General features: G+C 40.1%; 1 protein-coding gene across 3 annotated transcripts in view; it reads left to right on the forward strand.

Annotated features, from left to right (window-relative positions):
• The window catches only part of camk1b (calcium/calmodulin-dependent protein kinase Ib), a 94,089-nt gene extending 75,437 nt beyond the window's left edge, over positions 1–18,652 (forward strand). For 2 of the 3 annotated variants that reach the window (XM_057844969.1, XM_057844968.1), the window contains 9 exons: positions 2,684–2,758; positions 5,420–5,558; positions 5,780–5,906; positions 6,125–6,200; positions 6,277–6,389; positions 6,496–6,574; positions 8,443–8,530; positions 8,804–8,939; positions 14,819–18,651. In XM_057844969.1, the coding sequence (XP_057700952.1) occupies positions 2,684–2,758; positions 5,420–5,558; positions 5,780–5,906; positions 6,125–6,200; positions 6,277–6,389; positions 6,496–6,574; positions 8,443–8,530; positions 8,804–8,939; positions 14,819–14,919 (934 nt within the window). In that variant the 3' untranslated portion in view covers positions 14,920–18,651. Of the gene's footprint in view, positions 1–2,683; positions 2,759–5,419; positions 5,559–5,779; positions 5,907–6,124; positions 6,201–6,276; positions 6,390–6,495; positions 6,575–8,442; positions 8,531–8,803; positions 8,940–14,818 lie in introns of all 3 variants that reach the window. The other variant, XM_057844966.1, reaches the window with a different exon arrangement.
• Positions 18,653–19,059: the final 407 nt, after the last annotated feature.

Raw genomic sequence — 19,059 nt, forward strand, 5'->3', positions numbered from 1 at the left:
GATGTGGCGATGCATCCCGATGTGGGGCATGGATGATTTGATTCGATGCGGGCAACAAGCCGAATCGATTCAGCGCATTTTAAAATATATACGTAAATTAAAAAATCTTCCCTGCGCAATTCCGTTGATGCTACGGATTTGGTTTCCCCATTTGTATTATTATTCTCATGTTTCATTTATTACACACCGCATAACTCTGGTCAAGTTTCCCACAAACCTCGTAGAAGCCAAAATGTCTCCAGATGTCTGCTTTCAATGTTTTAGGTGCATCAATAATCTTTCTCGCTCCCTCTTTCTCCGCTTCAGCCATTGTTATGTTATGACCTATCTCTTAGAGGTTAGATCTTGTGCCCGAACTCGATTAACATTTTGGGCCTGACCCGACCCGAAATATTAAGCATTGACGTTCGGGTCGGGCCGCCGCGCCGGACTAATAATTTTTTTTTTTTTTAATTAAAATGGGATAAAACCAAGAGCAGGCTCTCTGTATTGTGCATTTACGCACATGAACGCCGTTGCCCGCATGTTTTATATTAAACTTTCCCAGCGTTATTTCGTTGTGTAAATGCTTTTATAATGATCATAAAAATATGTAGACTATTTAAACATTAAGAAAACTTGTTTTTTTCTGCCAACTTGAAGAAATGAAAATAAATTGCTGCTGCTGCGTTTTTTTTTTTTTTTTTTCGCGTCACTCCAACAAAACAAAAAAAAAGCGGGCCCTGTCGGGTCGGGCTGGATTTTTTAGGCCCGATCTAACCTCTATTGCACATATATAGTGGGCTAGGCCTACATTTTCCTTTTGTTCTACATTGCAATTTAATTGATGTTTTGTTTGCAACTGAACTAATCCCTGGATTGATATTGCGATAAAGATGCTGCTGCACTACAAAATTTTCTTTGTCTTTTCTTTAATATTTACTTGCATATTTTTATTGATGGGTCGTTGTGACTAAAATACAGTGACTGTTATTACTGATTTTGCACAGGAGTTCAGATGTTGCACTGTGTGAAAGGCTGCTACTGTGTGTAAAAAAAAAAAAAAAAAAAAAAAGCCCTGGTCTCATTCAAAGCACTAATTAAATGCTGTGATCTGTTTTTTGTTGTTGTTGTTTTATAGATATATATATATATATATATATATATATATATATATATATATATATATATATATATATATATATATCTGAAAGTATTTTCATTTGACATTTGAAGAGCCAATAAAAAGTTGTTGAATGTCTGACCGCTTGTGTTGCCTCATGATTCACGAAAAATATGCTTTGCTTTAGAATTTTAATGCATCCCAGGCTTTAATGCATTGCGATGCATTGCCGAATCGAACCGAATCGAATCGTGACCCTCTGAATCGAATCGAATTGTGGCCCTCCGAATCGTAATCGAATTGAATCGTGAGGGCAGTGCCGATGCACACCTGTAATGTGTGTATATGTATATAATATATATTCAGTATTAATATATTTATTTTAGGGCTGTCAAAATGATCGCGTTAACGGGCGTTAAATAATTTTTTAAATTAATCCCGTTAAAATATTTGACGCAATTAACGCACTAGGCCCACTCAGACAGATTTAAATGTCAGTACAGTGAAAGGCCAACTTGTTAATTGTGTTTTATGGAGTTTTTCCGCCCTCTGCTGGCGCTTGGGTGTGACTTGCATATGTTATGTGGCGTAATGTCGCCCTCTGCTGGCGATTCAGTGCAGCTGATTATTTGGGTTTCGGCGCGCTTTTCTGACGTGATTAAATGTCGACGCGAACTCACGCTAATAGACAGTGCTATTCAGACCAGCTAACGTCCGCATCCAGTATTCAGTGGCAGTTCTCATAGCCCCATCACACTGTTTGTGTCTAATACATGCATCGCTTGTGAGTTATATTCCTCCTTTGTTTATATTCATGAGCATTAGATAGTTACTGATGATGTGTATTTGAATTTGTTCACATATATGGTGAAATGCAGTTACATTGTTAGATGCTTGTGAGCTAATTGGCTAGTGCTACTGCTCAAATGGACACGTGTGTGTACATTTTATGTTATTTTGTGATTTATGCAAGTTATTGACACATTGCCTTGTTATTTTCAGTTTTACAAAAATACAAGAAACGTGCTCCTGTCAAAAAGAGATGACTTCAGTAAAGCCCATGCAACTTTGCCACACCGTCTGATTTCTTTTTGGAACTTATGTTTGCTATCCGTCAATTTGTGTGCTCACACACATTGAGGACAGGGCTACTAGTTTATTTTTTGATTGAAAATTTTACAAATTTTATTAAAACGAAAACATTAAGAGGCGTTTTAATATAACATTTCTATAACTTGTACTAATATTCATCTTTTAAGAACTACAAGTCTTCCTATCCATGGATCGCTTTAACAGTATGTTAATAATGTTAATGCCATCTTGTTGATTTATTGTTATAATAAACAAATACAGTCCTTATGTACCGTATGTTGAATGTATATATCCATCTTATCTTTCCATTCCAACAATAATTTACAGAAAAATATGGCATATTTTATAGATGGTTTGAATTGCGATTAATTGAGATTAATTATGATTAATTATTTTTTACGCTGTAATTAACTCGATTAAAAATTTTAATCGTTTGACAGCCCTAATTTATTTATATATTTATTGTTAACCTTATCTCTGTTCTTGCAGGATTAAACATGCCAACATTGTGACTCTGGAAGAAATATTTGAGAGTAAATCACACCTCTACCTTGTCATGCAATTGTGAGTATTCACCTACAGCGCGTGTGTGTGTGTGCGCGTGTGAGCTTGAAAAACCCAGCTTGTCGCATGTCATTAATTGCACTCTGAAACGCACTCCCGCGCTTATAAGTAGTACACGTACGCACGCTGCTTTCTCACATGCAACGATGAGGAATTTTATCTTCACACTCGCAGCCTGTTGTCCATCCTAATCATTTAAATGTCAGAGACAAAGGGAAGAGAAGTAAAAAGATGGATAAGGATCAGGAGAGCTATTAAACTAGCCTTCAGGAACCAAACGTGATAAATGTGACACATCAAAATCAGAGTGAATACAGATAAGGGAGGAGAGGAAGGGTGAAGAGATACATTTATTTTATAACTTGAGGCCATTGTATTCCCTAGTAATATTTGAGAGGTGTCAACCGTTCAAGCATGTTCACAGTCATGAATGAAAATAATGAACCGAACCAGCCATGTATTTTATATTATTATCAATGTAACTAGAATGATAAAGATCACATTTCATCAATTGAATGTATTCTTCCACTAGTTCTCATTGCGGTAAATAGGGACTAATCTGTAAACCAAGTTATGTCGCCATCTAGTGGCCACTGTGGAGTAGCAGCGTCAGATTCTCTCTAAAGCAGTGCTTCTTAACCATTGTAATAGTATCATTTGTTTATAAAATTATTATAAGTACCCATTTGACTAACAATATGTCCTTGTTAACAATAAAGAAAAAAAGTAAAATAGATCAACTTATAATAAAGTATACATTTATGAACATTCTCACTCGCTGCCAGCAAGCTCGACTCCCAGTACGGCTCCAAAGAATTTGAAACCTGGAGACTTGGATGAAATAAAATCCTTCATACAGAAGTTGGAGGTCTCCTTGACTGGCTTGATTCAAAACCAGAATCAAGAAATCGTCAGAGAGCTCCAGTTACTTCGCGCTAAAAAACGAGAAACTCAAGCAGGCGGTCGAGGAGAGAGATGTTCACATCAAGAGGCTGGAAATTTTGGCTGACGATCTCGACCAGTGCCGACGCGCAAATGAGCTCATCATTTCTGGATTAAAATTTACGCCTAGCCCAGGGGACACAGTGGCGCAACTGGCAATTGCTAAGCTGAAAGAGTATGGAATAAACATGGAACCGCTGGACATCCGTCGCTGCCTTCTGCTCCCATCTGGGGGGAGAGGACCGGCGACGGTGCTCATGAAGCTGGCAGACCACAAGACCAAGACTGCCCTGCTCAACCAACGCCACCACCTGAAAGGGTCGAAGATTTTTTTGAATGACAACTTGACTCGCCGAAATGCCGAAATTGCAAGAAAAGCACGTCACCTCAAGAAAGCTGGGAAAATAGCCAACACCTGCGTCTCAGATTGCGGGATCCTTGTCAAGACGCAAGATATGAAGATGAAAGCTATCACGAGTCTTGACCAACTGAATATAATAGCTGGATAACTGTAAATACTACACAGCGGACCAGTATAACAACTCGTGGATGTGGACAGTAAGCTGAAACCTATCAACGGCAGGAGTCTCTACAAGAATCTCGAACACACTAAGGATTATCTACTAAAGATAACAAAGGCTCTGACTTTAATTTGCACGGACATAACATGACACGAATGAATCGGGCATCTAAGGGGGGAGGGGGTGTTGCAATTATGATTGACAATCTCCTGGAATGTATTACAATTGAGCTCCTAATCCCCAATTGTAAGAACATAATTATCTGCCGTGTCTACCGAGCTCCTGATTCAAATGTCTAGTATATGGAAAAGATACTGTATAAAACGAATAATAAGCATGTTTTCGTTGTGGAGACATTAATCTTGGGATAAAATATGTACAGCATGTTGTTTGATTTTATACATTCATGTCTGATGAAACTGTTACAGTGACCTTTATGTGCGCCAATTGTTGCTACTGACACCAGCTGTGATAACACATAATCACTTTTGCCGCACACATAGCCACAACAAAATGTTCCACAGCAAACAGATGCAAAAATGTCAGGGACATACGCCCTGAAACTAATTGAGCTGCTTGACTGGACGCTAAGTTACTTAACTCAGATTGTTGATTGTGTTATTGTACAGTTTTGATGTATGTTCCATGCCTGAATGTGCGTCTTTAGTTGTATGGGGGACGGGAAACTGATAAGCATATGCTTCATCCCGTCCGCCTTTGTCCTCTCTTCGGTTCCTTCGGACAAATCATATCACATTTTGTAATTGTCAATGATTGTCAATGACACCGATGATGATGACAATAAAATTCCATTCCATTGTTTTGTTGGTAAGTCTTTGTTGGTTTTTATTTGAAAGGGGAAGTTCAGAATTTTTCAATCACAGGCACCATTGACTCACGCTAGCTTAGCCACTCCAGAAATCAACTCCACCGACTAAGCCCCATTAATTTCATGGCAGTGTCAGGTCATAATTAGGATGGTCTAATGACAGTCTTATGGCACCAGAACCAGAACTAGCAATTAATGAAACAACTAGAACAGAAACTGAAGAAATAATTAGCACAGAACATTTTGATTGTTATTTACATCTGTAGTGCTGCAATGCATGCTAGGAGGCATGTTGGACGACAACAGTGGCAGCAGAGGTTGACTGTCTCTATCATATGTTCAAAACATACGTTTTCATCTTCCATTCAGGGTGTCTGGTGGGGAATTGTTTGACCGCATCATCGAGAAGGGCTTCTACACAGAGAAAGATGCCAGTAAGCTCATTCAGCAGATTCTGGACGCCGTCAAATACCTCCATGACATGGGAATCGTGCACCGAGACCTCAAGGTTTTCTTTTTCCGTATTATGATTCTTTCACACAAAACACTGAAAACACATGGCCTTGAATTGATGACGACGTCAATTGCGCTCGCGAAAACGCGTTCTTCGTTGTCATACTGTATTATACGCCTCCGTTGGGCTTTGGAATCACCGCGCTGTGGCCCTGGAGCTTTTGTTGTTGATGTATTCAGGTCAAGAGTTGACTTCATGTCTGCTCTGTGTCACAGCCGGAGAATTTGCTCTACTACAGCATGGACGAAGACTCCAAAATCATGATCAGCGACTTTGGTCTGTCCAAAATCGAAGGCTCTGGGAGTGTGATGTCCACAGCCTGCGGAACTCCTGGATATGTTGGTAAATAAGTCACCCGTGTCATGAAATACGCCAGGGTTGTCAAACTCGTTTTTTGTTGGCGGGTCACATTTTTGGTAATTTGGGGCAGACCAGTTTTCTGAAACATCTCGGAAAAGATAAACCAACAATCTCAGCAATGCTACCGTGGCAATTTCTCCACAAAATGCATTTTCTAGTTGATCAAAGTTATTTTATATCATTCCTTGTCTTCATTTCAGCCCCTGAGGTTCTGGCCCAGAAGCCCTACAGTAAGGCAGTGGACTGCTGGTCTATTGGAGTCATAGCCTACATTCTGTGAGTACTAAGGCGTTTATTACATTAAACCAGATGTGTCTGTAAGTCACTGTTGCTAATTTTTCTGAATTTTCAGATTGTGCGGTTATCCTCCATTCTACGACGAAAACGATGCCAAACTGTTCGAGCAGATCCTGAAGGCAGAATACGAGTTTGATTCACCGTACTGGGATGACATCTCGGATTCTGGTAACCCACAAAATGACATCAAAACTAAACAAAATTCCAGCTGAAGATGAATGCTGAGAGATGCTTACGTCCCATGTCATGTTGTCTTTTGTTTTGATCATGACAGCTAAAGACTTTATAGTCCACCTGATGGAGAAAGACCCCAATGTCCGTTACTCTTGCGATCAGGCCCTGCAGCACCCATGGTACTTGTTACAATCTCTTTGGAACAACTCTAACTCTACTGTATAAAAAAAATATATCTTAACAGTAATGCTGTTAAGAGTTACGAGTTTATGTGGTGTCGAGTCTCGAGTGTATGTGGAGTCGAGCCACGAGGTTTTGTCGTGTCGAATCACAAGGTTGTGTCGAGTCATGAGCTTGAGTCGAGTCACAGTTATGTCAAGTCGAGTTACGTCGAGTCATGAGATTATGTCGAGTCACGAGGTTATGTGGAGTCGAGTCACGAAGTTATGTTGAGTCATGGGGTTGTGTCGAGTCGAGTCAAAAGGTTACGTAGAGTCATGAGGTTATGTCGAGTCACGAGGTTGCGCCGAGTCACGAGGTTGCGCCGAGTCACGAGGTTGCGTCGAGTCACGAGGTTGCCTCGAGTCACGAGGTTATGTGGAGTCGAGTCACGAGATTATGTGGAGTCGAGTCACGAGGTTATGTGGAGTCGAGTCACGAAGTTATGTCGCGTCACGAGGTTATGTGGAGTCGAGTCACGAAGTTATGTTGAGTCACGAGGTTGTGTCGAGTCGAGTCACAAGGTTATGTTGAGTCACGAGGTTGTGTCGAGTCACGAGATTGTGTCAAGTCACGAGGTTACGTCGAGTCTAGTCACAAGGTTGTCGAGTCACGAGGTTGCGTCGAGTCGAGTCACGAGGTTGCGTCGAGGCACTAAGTTATGTCAAGTCACGAGGTTACGTGGAGTCTAGTCACAAGGTTGTTGAGTCACGAGGTTGCGTCGAGTCGAGTCACGAGGTTGCGTCGAGGCACTAAGTTATGTCGAGTCACGAGGTTACGTGGAGTCGAGTCACGAAGTTATGTCGAGTCACGAGGTTACGTGGAGTCGAGTCACGAAGTTATGTCGAGTCACGAGGTTGTGTCGAGTCGAGTCACAAGGTTATGTCGAGTCACGAGATTGTGTCAAGTCACGAGGTTACGTCGAGTCTAGTCACAAGGTTGTCGAGTGACGAGGTTGTGTCGAGTCACGAGGTTGTGTCGAGTCACGAGGTTGCGTCGAGTCACGAGGTTGCGTCGAGTCACGAGGTTATTTCGAGTCACGAGATTGTGTCAAGTCACGAGTTTACGTCGAGTCTAGTCACAAGGTTGTCGAGTCACGAGGTTGCGTCGAGTCACGAGGTTGCGTCGAGTCACAAGGTTGCGTCGAGTCGAGTCACGAGGTTACGTCGAGTCACGAGGTTATGTCGAGTCACGAGGTTGTGTCGAGTCGAGTCACGAGGTGTCGAGTCACGAGGTCACGTCGAGTTGAGTCACAAGGTTATGTCGAGTCATGAGGTTACGTCGAGTCACGAGGTTATGTGGAGTCGAGTCACGAGGTGTCGAGTCACGAGATTGTGTCAAGTCACGAGGTTACGTTGAGTCTATTCACAAGGTTATGTCGAGTCACGAGGTTGTGTCGAGTCGAGTCACGAGGTTGCGTCGAGTCGAGTCACGAGGTTAAGTCAGGCCACGAGGTTATGTCGAATCAAGTCACGAGGTTACGTCGAGTCGAGTCACAAGGTTGTGTCGAGCTGATGTTTCGTGAGGGCGTGGCCAGAGCGGCCGGTCTGAATGCATCTTAGAAATTTCAGTTTTTGGCTACTTATACTGCTTAGACTGTACTTTTGTTTTTGGACATTTTTGTGATTTTAGAAATGTGCATACTCTTCCACTTGAAACAACCCAGACTAAACCCAGCTACACTCTGAAATAGAAAGATCACTCCAGATGTATCATTTAACAATATGTACTTGACACCAGTTATACTTTATTAGCCTGCACTTTGGTGCCATCTTGTGATATTTTCTGGAGCTACGAATTTGTCAACATATTTGTTTCTTCCCTTTAGGATTGCTGGAGATACTGCTCTGGATAAGAACATCCACGAGTCTGTCAGTGAACAGATCAAGAAGAATTTTGCCAAAAGCAAATGGAAGGTAAGATACTTTTTATCAAGGGTATCAATACATGGGTCAGGAAATCATTCAATTTTTTACTATATGAGTAATAAACAGAAAAACAATCTCTTTTCACTAACTTTATTTTTTTGTTGAAATTGAAAAAGTCAATTGAATGATTGATACATGAATTTGAAAGACATAGCTTCTGAATTGGACCAATGCTTAATTTTCTTCCTGTCCTGAGGCAGTTATCAATTAAGCCTAGACACGTAGCGTCATAGCGGCGCTCATATTTACGTCTCTCCTCAGCAAGCATTCAATGCGACGGCGGTGGTCCGTCACATGAGGCGTCTTCAGCTAGGCACCAACAACGAAGGACCCAACCAAGAGACTCTGACAAGTGAAGATCAACTGATGCTTCCGGGAGAGGACCCGCAACTCACGGGTAAAGAAGTCCAGACTTTTTGCTTCACTCTCTTCAGTTTGTTCAGTTACACCACAAAATACATCATATGTACAATAAATATGGTGGAAAACATTCAGGTGACTTGAAGTTCCACTCTGAGACCCCCACTTTGGCCAAATTTCTAAATTGTCCTAAATGCATATGTGATTCATCATTGGAAAGCTTAAAATCTCTATTTTCTGGGGGAAGAAACATTTTGAACAGGAGGGCATTTTAAAAAAAATGTATAAACAGCAAACCCTAACTGGAGGTGAGAGCATAATTAAAGACGCCACGATTTTAACGAGATATTATCGCGTACTTACCTTGTTTCGATCCAAAAACTCCATGTCGATTGTATCACTGAGTGTCAAGACTAGGGCTGCAGCTATCGAATATTTTAGTAATCGAGTAATCGACTGAAAATTCTATCGATTAATCGAGTAATCGGATAAAACAAATATATTTTTAGGTGAAGAGCAATTATAGATATACATGAGAAAACAAGACATTTTATCATTTTCAGTCAATCAATGTCTTTATTTTTGATGTATATTGTTGAAAACAGCCAACAATTGCATCTCAGATGTAACTAGAATTTTAAAAAATGACTAATTCACTGCTTTCACTCAAAAAACCTTTGGATCTTATTTTAAAAAAGTATATATATAAACACACCTAAAAATGCCATTACGCTTGATAACACACATCACTTAAAAGTTAGGATTTTTCCCCACGTTTTTCAATTAAATTTCTATTTGTGTCAAGCCATTTTTAAGTTCTAGCTAAGTTTTAAGTTAGTCTAAACTGTAAGTCCTGATAGGATTTTGAGTTTTTGCACTGTTCAAAATAAACGTATGATACAGGCTGTATTGGAGCACATTAGGGACTAGTGCTACTTGGTGTTTTATCCAGCAATGACTACTGAGCTAAAATTGATAGTTAGCATTATTGAGTTTTTATTTGACACCCTCATCACTCCACAACGCTATGTTATGTTAAAGCCTGTGTGCAAGACACGTTAGTCACGCATCGAGAGCGGTCTTAATTAATTGAAACCTAGCCCTCCGCAGTGCTAACGTAAGGTGAGCTAGTAGTGACAGTAACGTTAATCTTATATATTAGCGTTTAGCGCTCTTTATTAGCGCTTAGCGCTCTACTGCTTTAAGATGGCGGCTGTTTGATAACGCTGCCCAGACGCGGCCTAGTCTGTCACTGTGCATCTAGTTCAACATACATGTGATCTCTATGAGACTCATTGGACGCTACCTGCAACTAACGTAGCATGAGCGGGCTAGTATTTAGCAACGTCGGCGTCGTTTGTAGCGGTTGTCGGCTGCAGTAAGTTTTTTTTTTTTGCTTCTTCCTCTACGCACGTGACATCAGCGCGTTGTCCCGCATTAAAAGTAGTCCGAGCAAAACGTGATGCTTAGAGCTGTCAAAATAAACGATTACTCGAGGTGAATAAAATTACTCGGATCAGTTTTTAAACTCGAGTTGCTCGAGTATTCGTTTCAGCTCTAGTCAAGACACAGCTGTGAATGGCCACAGCCGGATTTTGGAGGGATTTTATGGGTGAAACATGGTCATATAACAAGAGTCGCAATGCAGAAATCGCAGACATCAAGGAGTGGTTGAGATTTTCTTTTTCATATATTTACCCTTTTAAACGTTTTTTTCAACTTTTTTTGTTTGGATCAATGATTTATTATCTAACATATTGTTGAAAATTGACAGTAACAAAAAAAATTAGGGCTGTCAAAATTATTGCGTTAAGGGCGGTAATTATTTTTTTTAATTAATCACGTTAGAATATTTGACGGAATTAACGCTCATGCCCCGCTCAAACAGATTAAAATGACAGCACAGTGCAATGCCAACTTGTTACTTGTGTTTTTTGGAGTTTTGTCGCCCTCTGCTGGCGCTTGGGTGTGACTGATTTTATGGGCTTAAGCACCCATGAGCATTATGTAATTATTGACATCAACAATGGCGGGCTACTAGTTTATTTTTCGATTGAAAATTTTACAAATTTTATTAAAACGAAAACATTAAGAGGGATTTTATTATAAAATTTCTATAACGTGCAATGTGACTATTGTGCATCCGCAACAATATATTGTGCAGGCTTAGTATAAATATATCTATATAACTATTATGCCTGAATGATATTGGAAAAAACTATCTTAGCGATTTTTAGTGGGTTTGCGATATATTCCGATATTAAAGCTAGAAGAATTTTCACCAGATTACTGTTTGGGATAAGCTTGAACGATATTCGAAAAAATGAACTTTGCGATATAAATTGCTAGGCTCGCTCCACACTTAGTTACTGCGTAGGTTGCACATTTCCTGCACAAAATATAGGCGAACCCACATTTTTCATTGCAACACCTTTATCGCCATCACTCTCCATAACATTCATGTAATTCATTTACCGGTATTTATATGTGTTTGAATGATTTGTTCCGAGCTTTGGAATTAAAAAAAATAAAAAAATAAATTTTTAAGCATTTTATATAGCGCTGTCAAAATTATTTCGTTAACGGGCGGTAATGAATTTTTTTAGTTAATCAAGTTAAAATATTTGACGCAATTAACACACATGCCTCGCTCAAGCAGATTAAAATGACAGCACAGTGCAGTGCCAAGTTGTTGAGTTTTCTGGAGTTTTGTCGCCCTCTGCTGGAGCTTGGGTGCGACTGATTTTATGGGCTTAAGCACCCATGAGCATTGTGTAATTATTGACATCAACAGTGGAGGGCTACTAGTTTTATTTTTTTATTGAAAATTTTACAAATTTTATTAAAACGGAAACATTAAGAGGGGTTTTAATATAAAATTTCGATAACTTGTACTAACATTTATCTTTTAAGAAAACTACAAGTCTTTCTATCCATGGATCGCTTTAACAGAATGTTAATAATGTTAATGCCATCTTGTTGATTTATTGTTATAATAAACAAATACAGTACTTATGTACTGTATGTTGAATGTATATATCCATCTTGTGTCTTATCTTTCCATTGCTGCATCTTTCCTCCTAGCTGCAATGCATGCTAGGAGGCATGTTGGACAACAACAGTGTTGACAGCAGGTGGCAGCAGAGGTTAACTGTCTACCCCAAGAGAACAATGATGGTTAAATGAAGCTTCTTGAAGCAATGAAGCTTTGCAGTCATTTAGTTCAGTGCTTCATGGTGGTTTATGACGGTCTTATGATGTCGCTGTCAAATAAAGTGTTACCGATTGATATCTTTTGGTGTAAATATCCCATAATACAGTGAGAACAGCTGCGGCTTATAGTCCAGTGCGGCTTGTCTATGAACAGATGCAGTTTTCGTGTCAAATTTGGTGGGTGGCGACTTAGGCTACGTTCATACTACAGGTCTTAATGCACGAATCGGATTTTTTCGTGTTTTTCCGACTCGAGTGAGGCATTAACTTGACGGTCTGAACGTGACAAGTCGCATAGAACTGGACCATTTCAAATCCGATCTGGGTCACTTTCGTATGTGGTTCAAATCCGATCTGGGCCACATTTTTCCAGACTGTCGCAGCGGTCTGTACTGTCCACTCTCCCAAATCGGAATTCATGCACTAATTACGTCAGCAAACAGCAAGAGGCACGAAGGACGGCAGCAATGCAGGCATTAGCGCCTAGCTTCAACTCTGCTTTTAAGCACGAAGAGGGCTTGACCACGGTCATAAAAAAATAAAATGAAGAAAAGGATAACCCTGTCAATTTGCGATTTTAATTCTGTGCGCCGAATGAGCAATATTTCATTATTGCACACATGGCCGAGTCGTGGGTGCGTCAGTTTGCCCCGTCATTTCATGCACACACGTCAAGGCTTATATGTGTGCGTGTATGCGTTCTATCAGCCCATATAAACTTTGAAAATAAAACTAAATGTGGATTATTAATGTCTGGTATTTGTGTCCTCTTTTTTAACGAGCTATCCCTGGAATGACGGATGACAGCCAACATGTGTGGTCATTTGTTTTGATGCTTCTGCGCATGCGGGTCGTCTTGCTCAGCGCGTGTCGGACTGCGAATTAGTGCGCATGCGTAATACTTGAATGGTCTCAATGGACAAAGGCAGTCTGAACGGGCATGCCAAAAAAACAGATATGACAAAAAATCGGATTTGTGCATTAAGACCTGTAGTATGAACGTAGCCTTATAGTCAGGTGTGCCTTATAATGCGAAAATTATGGTTCTTGCTCTTAAAGGGTATGTCATGCCCTGGGAAAATGTTAATATTCCATCATTTATCCATAAACGCATGCCTTTTGTATTCATATCATGCCACTTCGTGTAATTACACACAAGAAAATGAGAGAAATTTGGCTCGATTGTCAAGCTAAAACGACCGGCGCCCGAGATCTGGCAGATTGTGTGCGTGACGTCACGACAAGTGAAGAGAATGCCACCGGCCACTAGGGGGGCAGCGCCGGTCTGCATCAATAGAATTCCTTCTAGTGAGGGGAGAATTAGGGGTGTTTTGAGCTGTTTATGCTGATGCATTGTGTACGTCCTGCACATATTCCAGGTTCCCTCATGAAGAAACACCCCTCGTTGTCAATAAAAGAGAATTGTGAGGGGTGTTTCTTCAACAAGAAAAAGGCTCAGTGCTTTAATACTGAATGGCGGCGATGATGGCGGACAATTTCGTTTCTAGTTTCAGCGACGAATCCGACGTAACGAATGTTCATCTAATGGTGACGAGGAGACTTATGAAGCTTTAATCGGTGTTTTAGGTTACCAATCTGAGCCCAAACCAACGCCAATGCAGCGGAATGAAACGGTCATTGAGGGGAGCAATGACACTGATGAAACATCGGCAGCAGATTGTGTGGGAAACACCAATGATTTGTTTCGCATTTCTTTTTGTGAAGCTGATACACCGTGACTGCAAAATAAAGGAATGCATAGAATAATGATCATTTATTGCGCTATCATAGCTTTTCGCTCTGCCAACAGACACAAATATGAATGGGATCAGAGGATTTGTTTTATATATTTTACGAACGATAATTTATACATGTGTCCAGTCCTGTATCCAATGCGTGACATTTTTTTATTATAAAAGAGTACTCACTCTGGCCATTTCGAGCTTGGCTGCTCCCCTCCTTTGCTTAGCCTTTGCCAGTCATCGTCCTCTTTCTTGATATCTCGGGACATTTAGATGGCTGCGCGTGTATGGTCGGCACCGCATCTCCTTTGAGCAGCAATCTTTTAGCAAAACCCGATTTCACTTGTCCATAGTTCGAGAAGCTTTCAGGTGGAAAATAACAGAAAACCGTGCCGGAGGCTGGGTCTAGAAAATTAGCCCTCTTTGCACGGACGAATTTTACCCATTGTCTGCGTAGTCCAGCTTTTTTTTTCGCGTTCGGGAACTCATGGATACTATATTCCGATAAATAGCTATTTGTACACCACATAGCACAGCAGTTTTGAACCATTTTTGTGATGTTTTGGTCAAACAAACCCGAACGCAACTCTCTCGTCGATAAAAAACAATGGCACCTGGCTCCGCCTCGACTTTCATTCACTTGTCGTGACGTCCCCGCCCCATTTGGCTGTTTCCGGAACACTTTCGGAAATGTTCGTCATTTTCGAATGTGATTGATTTTTTTGTTAACTTTATCAATATTTGTTATCTTGGCACATAACGGTTCTATCGATGTTTCACACCCCCTTTGCCGCTACACACCCTTTAAAGGTGTCAACTTTTGAAATGCCGTCCACTTTTTTGACCATTGCATGTCAAAGGTTTAACTAGAGTGTTTCATTTCTTCTATATTATTCAGCTAATATAATTGAATTCTTCCAAAAAAGAAACGATTTGACCTATGTGTGATCTCTTCTTTCAGAATCTTGCGGCGAGGCGGGCAGCTCCCAGCAGCTAGAAGGAGCAGGCGCCGACCCTCTTTCCAACTGTAGCTACCACTGCCACCCGACGAGCCGGGTGTGAGCTCGGTGCCGCTTCGCTGCCTCGCCGACCCAAGTGATTTTTTTTTTTCCATTTTGAAACCCCCTCGGTGAAAACCGGAGGTAGCAACTCCCTCACCCCCTCTAACGTCCGGTTGGGAATGAGGCGTTGTTCCGACTTCTCGCCTGCAGGGGGAGGGGCAAGTCTGTCCAGTCTGGGAAGGAAAGCGATTCGGATTCCGAAAATGGGAAAGTAGTGATTATGATGACCGGGCAGGTACTTTGCGCTAAGGAGGATGGTTTATTTCCAAAGCAGGGCAGAGCCGAGACTATTATTTTGACGCGGCCCGTGTTTGCTGTCGTTGCTCTTTGTTTTGTGTTATCTGTGCATGATCAAAAGAGAGCGTCCCTGAGCATGTTTTGCGGAGGACTCAGTGCCATAAGCCGAGATCTTTTTGCAGTCTTTTGAATGTAACGCTCCGCTCTTTATATTACTGCAAATGGACCTTTATGCAAAACTCCCTCTGTTCCTATGTAGCCTTTTATGACATGGCGTATAAATATATATATGGTGTTTTAGTGCGGCTGCGGAAAAGGCTTCCTTTTCTTTTGACCTCTTGAACCACGTGAGCACAGGGATCTTAATCTTTGTCTATGGTGCCTTTAGGGTTTACTCAATGATGGGTTTATTTTGGGTGGGGATCTCTTGGTGTTTTATATTGATGTTTTGTTTCTCTTTCGATTAAATGGGACAACTAGCCTTTTTTGAATCCGGGAGAATTGTAATCGGGCAGGTTTCGGGTCACACAAATCTTTAGCAGCCTTTTTAAAAAGTAGTACATTTATTCGTCGGCTGCCGTTGAAGGTGATGAAGGTCCAATGCATTGGCAGTTTCATTCAAGTAAGAGTAGTGTTACTTCAAAATAATATTACCCAAAAGCACATGTTCCAAAAAATTGCCAAGTACAAGCAAAATAGTAATCAGTGAAAATAATACTCGAGTAACATTGTGACTAACTGCGTACAATGTCAGATTTTTTTTTTTTTTTAAAACAATGGTATTTTTTTTTCTCAGCACATCATCTATATCAAGGGTCCCCAAACTACGGCACACAGTTGGTCCACCCCCCTGAACAAAAAAAAAAATTGGAGGGAAAAAAACTTTTTTTTTTTTTTTTTTTTTCCCCCCAATAGTGCTATTTATTTCCTGGCTTTTTCTGTGAAGAACCCATAGAGGGTTATTCGGTTATTATCTATTTAATTAATAGTGTTATTATTATTTATCATTATATTATTATTAGGGCTGTCAAAATGATCGCGTTAACGGGCGGTAATTAATTTTTTAAATTACTCACGTTAAAATATTTGACGCAATTAACGCACATGCCCCGCTCAGACAGATTTAAATAACAGTACACTGAAATGCCGACTTGTTAATTGTTTTATGGAGTTTTGCCGCCCTCTGCTGGAGTTGGGTGCGACTGATTTTTTATAGGCTTCAGCACCTATGAGCATTGTGTAAGTAATTATTGACATCAACAATGGCGGGCTACTAGTTTATTTTTTGATTAAAAATTTCACAAATTTTATTAAAACGAAAAAATTAAGAGGGGTTGTAATATATAATTTCTATAACTTGTACTAACGTTTATCTTTTAAGAACTACAAGCCTTTCTATCCATGGATCGCTTTAACAGAATTTTATAATAATGTTAATGCCATCTTATTGACTTATTGTTATAATAAACAAATACAGTCCTTATGTACCGTATGTTGAATGCATATATCCATCTTGTGTCTTATCTTTCCATTCCAACAATAATTTACAGAAAAATATGGCATATTTTAGAGATGGTTTGAATTGCGATTAATTACGATGAATTAATTTGTAAGCTGTAATTAACTCGATTAAAATTTTTAATTGTTTGACAGCCCTAATTATTATTTTATTTACTTTTGTTCCGTGAAGAATTCAGAAAGGGTTATTTGATTATGGCTTTTTGAAAAACAATAATGCTTTACATTTTGGCACTCCTGCAATCGTCACACCTATTCTGTTACAAACTGACCCCGGCCCCTCATCAGAGAAGAGAAAAGTTTTGTGGCCCTCACAGGAAAAAGTTTGGGGACCCCTGATCTATATGAACTGTTGTTGTTATTATACTGTACTACAAAAGAAACCTGTCCAAAGAGCATGAGTCCCCTCTAGTGGTGAAAACATTTCCTACCATAAAATTAAAATGATCATAGCTCCAGTTTTCCACGTAAAAAGATGGGTAGAGTAGTGTAAACGTTCAATGCATTGGCAGTTTGACTCAAGTAGCGTTTCTTCAAAATAAAATTGCTCAAGTAAATGTACAAGTAAAAATGGGTAAAAAGAATACTCAAGTAACATTGTAATTGCCTGAAATGTCTGATATTTTTTTAAATAACGGTATATTTTTTTCCTCAGCACATCATCTATATGAACTGTTGTTATTATTATTATGCTGTAGTCGTCCAAAGAGCATGAGTGCCCTCTAGTGGAGAAAATATTTCCTACCATGAAATTAAAACAATCACATCTCTGGTTTTCCGTAGTATTCGGTGAGTACTCAAGTTATGAGTAAAATTGTGAGTAAATCCATACAATGTCTGATAATCTTTTTAAACAAAGGTACAGTGGGGAGAACAGGTATTTGATACACTGCCAATGGGAAACCCCATTGGCATGTGGCAAAAAAATGCCACATGCCACGTGGGAGAATGGATTTTGTCACATGGCAAAAGAAATGCCACACTGCAAAATCCATTTTGCCATGTGGCGAAAAAAAAGCCACCTTGCAAAAAAAATGCCACATGGCAAAAAAATGTGGCTTCAAAACAGCTGGGCCGAGAACGAAAAGTGGCAAAATTGATTTTGCCATGTGGCATTTTTTTGCCATGTGGCCAAATGGATTTTGCCATGTGGCATTTTTTTTTTTTTTGCCATGTGGCATTTTTTTTGCCACGTGGCAGAATGGATTTTGCCATGTGGTAAAAAAATGCTACACGGCAAAAAAATGCGACAAATGGCAAAATCCATTTTGCCACATGGCAAAAAATGTGGCTTCAAAACAGCTGGGCCGAGAACGAAAAGTGGCAAAAAATATTTTGCCATGTGGCATTATTCTGCCATGTGGCATTTTTTTGCCATGTGGCAAAATGGATTTTGCCATGTGGCATTTTTTTTGCCACATGGCAAAATCCATTTTGCCACATGGCAAAAAATGTGGCTTCAAAACAGCTGGGCCGAGAACGAAAAGTGGCAAAATATGTTTTTCTGGCATGTGGCATTTTTTTGCCATGTGGCAAAATGGATTTTGCCATGTGGCATTTTTTTTTTTTTGCCATGTGGCATTTTTTTTGCCACGTGGCAGAATGGATTTTGCCATGTGGTAAAAAAATGCCACATGGCAAAAAAATGTGGCTTCAAAACAGCTGGGCCGAGAACGAAAAGTGGCAAAATTGATTTTGCCATGTGGCATTTTTTTGCCATGTGGCCAAATGGATTTTGCCATGTGGCATTTTTTTTTTTTTGCCATGTGGCATTTTTTTTGCCACGTGGCAGAATGGATTTTGCCATGTGGTAAAAAAATGCTACACGGCAAAAAAATGCGACAAATGGCAAAATCCATTTTGCCACATGGCAAAAAATGTGGCTTCAAAACAGCTGGGCCGAGAACGAAAAGTGGCAAAAAATATTTTGCCATGTGGCATTATTCTGCCATGTGGCATTTTTTTGCCATGTGGCAAAATGGATTTTGCCATGTGGCATTTTTTTTTTTTTTTTTTTTTGCCATGTGGCATTTTTTTTGCCACATGGCAAAATCCATTTTGCCACATGGCAAAAAATGTGGCTTCAAAACAGCTGGGCCAAGAACGAAAAGTGGCAAAATATGTTTTTCTGGCATGTGGCATTTTTTTGCCATGTGGCAAAATGGATTTTGCCATGTGGCATTTTTTTTTTTTTGCCATGTGGCATTTTTTTTGCCACGTGGCAGAATGGATTTTGCCATGTGGTAAAAAAATGCTACACGGCAAAAAAATGCGACAAATGGCAAAATCCATTTTGCCACATGGCAAAAAATGTGGCTTCAAAACAGCTGGGCCGAGAACGAAAAGTGGCAAAAAATATTTTGCCATGTGGCATTATTCTGCCATG

The sequence above is a fragment of the Corythoichthys intestinalis genome, chromosome 9 (assembly GCF_030265065.1).
Source record: "Corythoichthys intestinalis isolate RoL2023-P3 chromosome 9, ASM3026506v1, whole genome shotgun sequence".
Taxonomy (NCBI): domain Eukaryota; kingdom Metazoa; phylum Chordata; class Actinopteri; order Syngnathiformes; family Syngnathidae; genus Corythoichthys; species Corythoichthys intestinalis.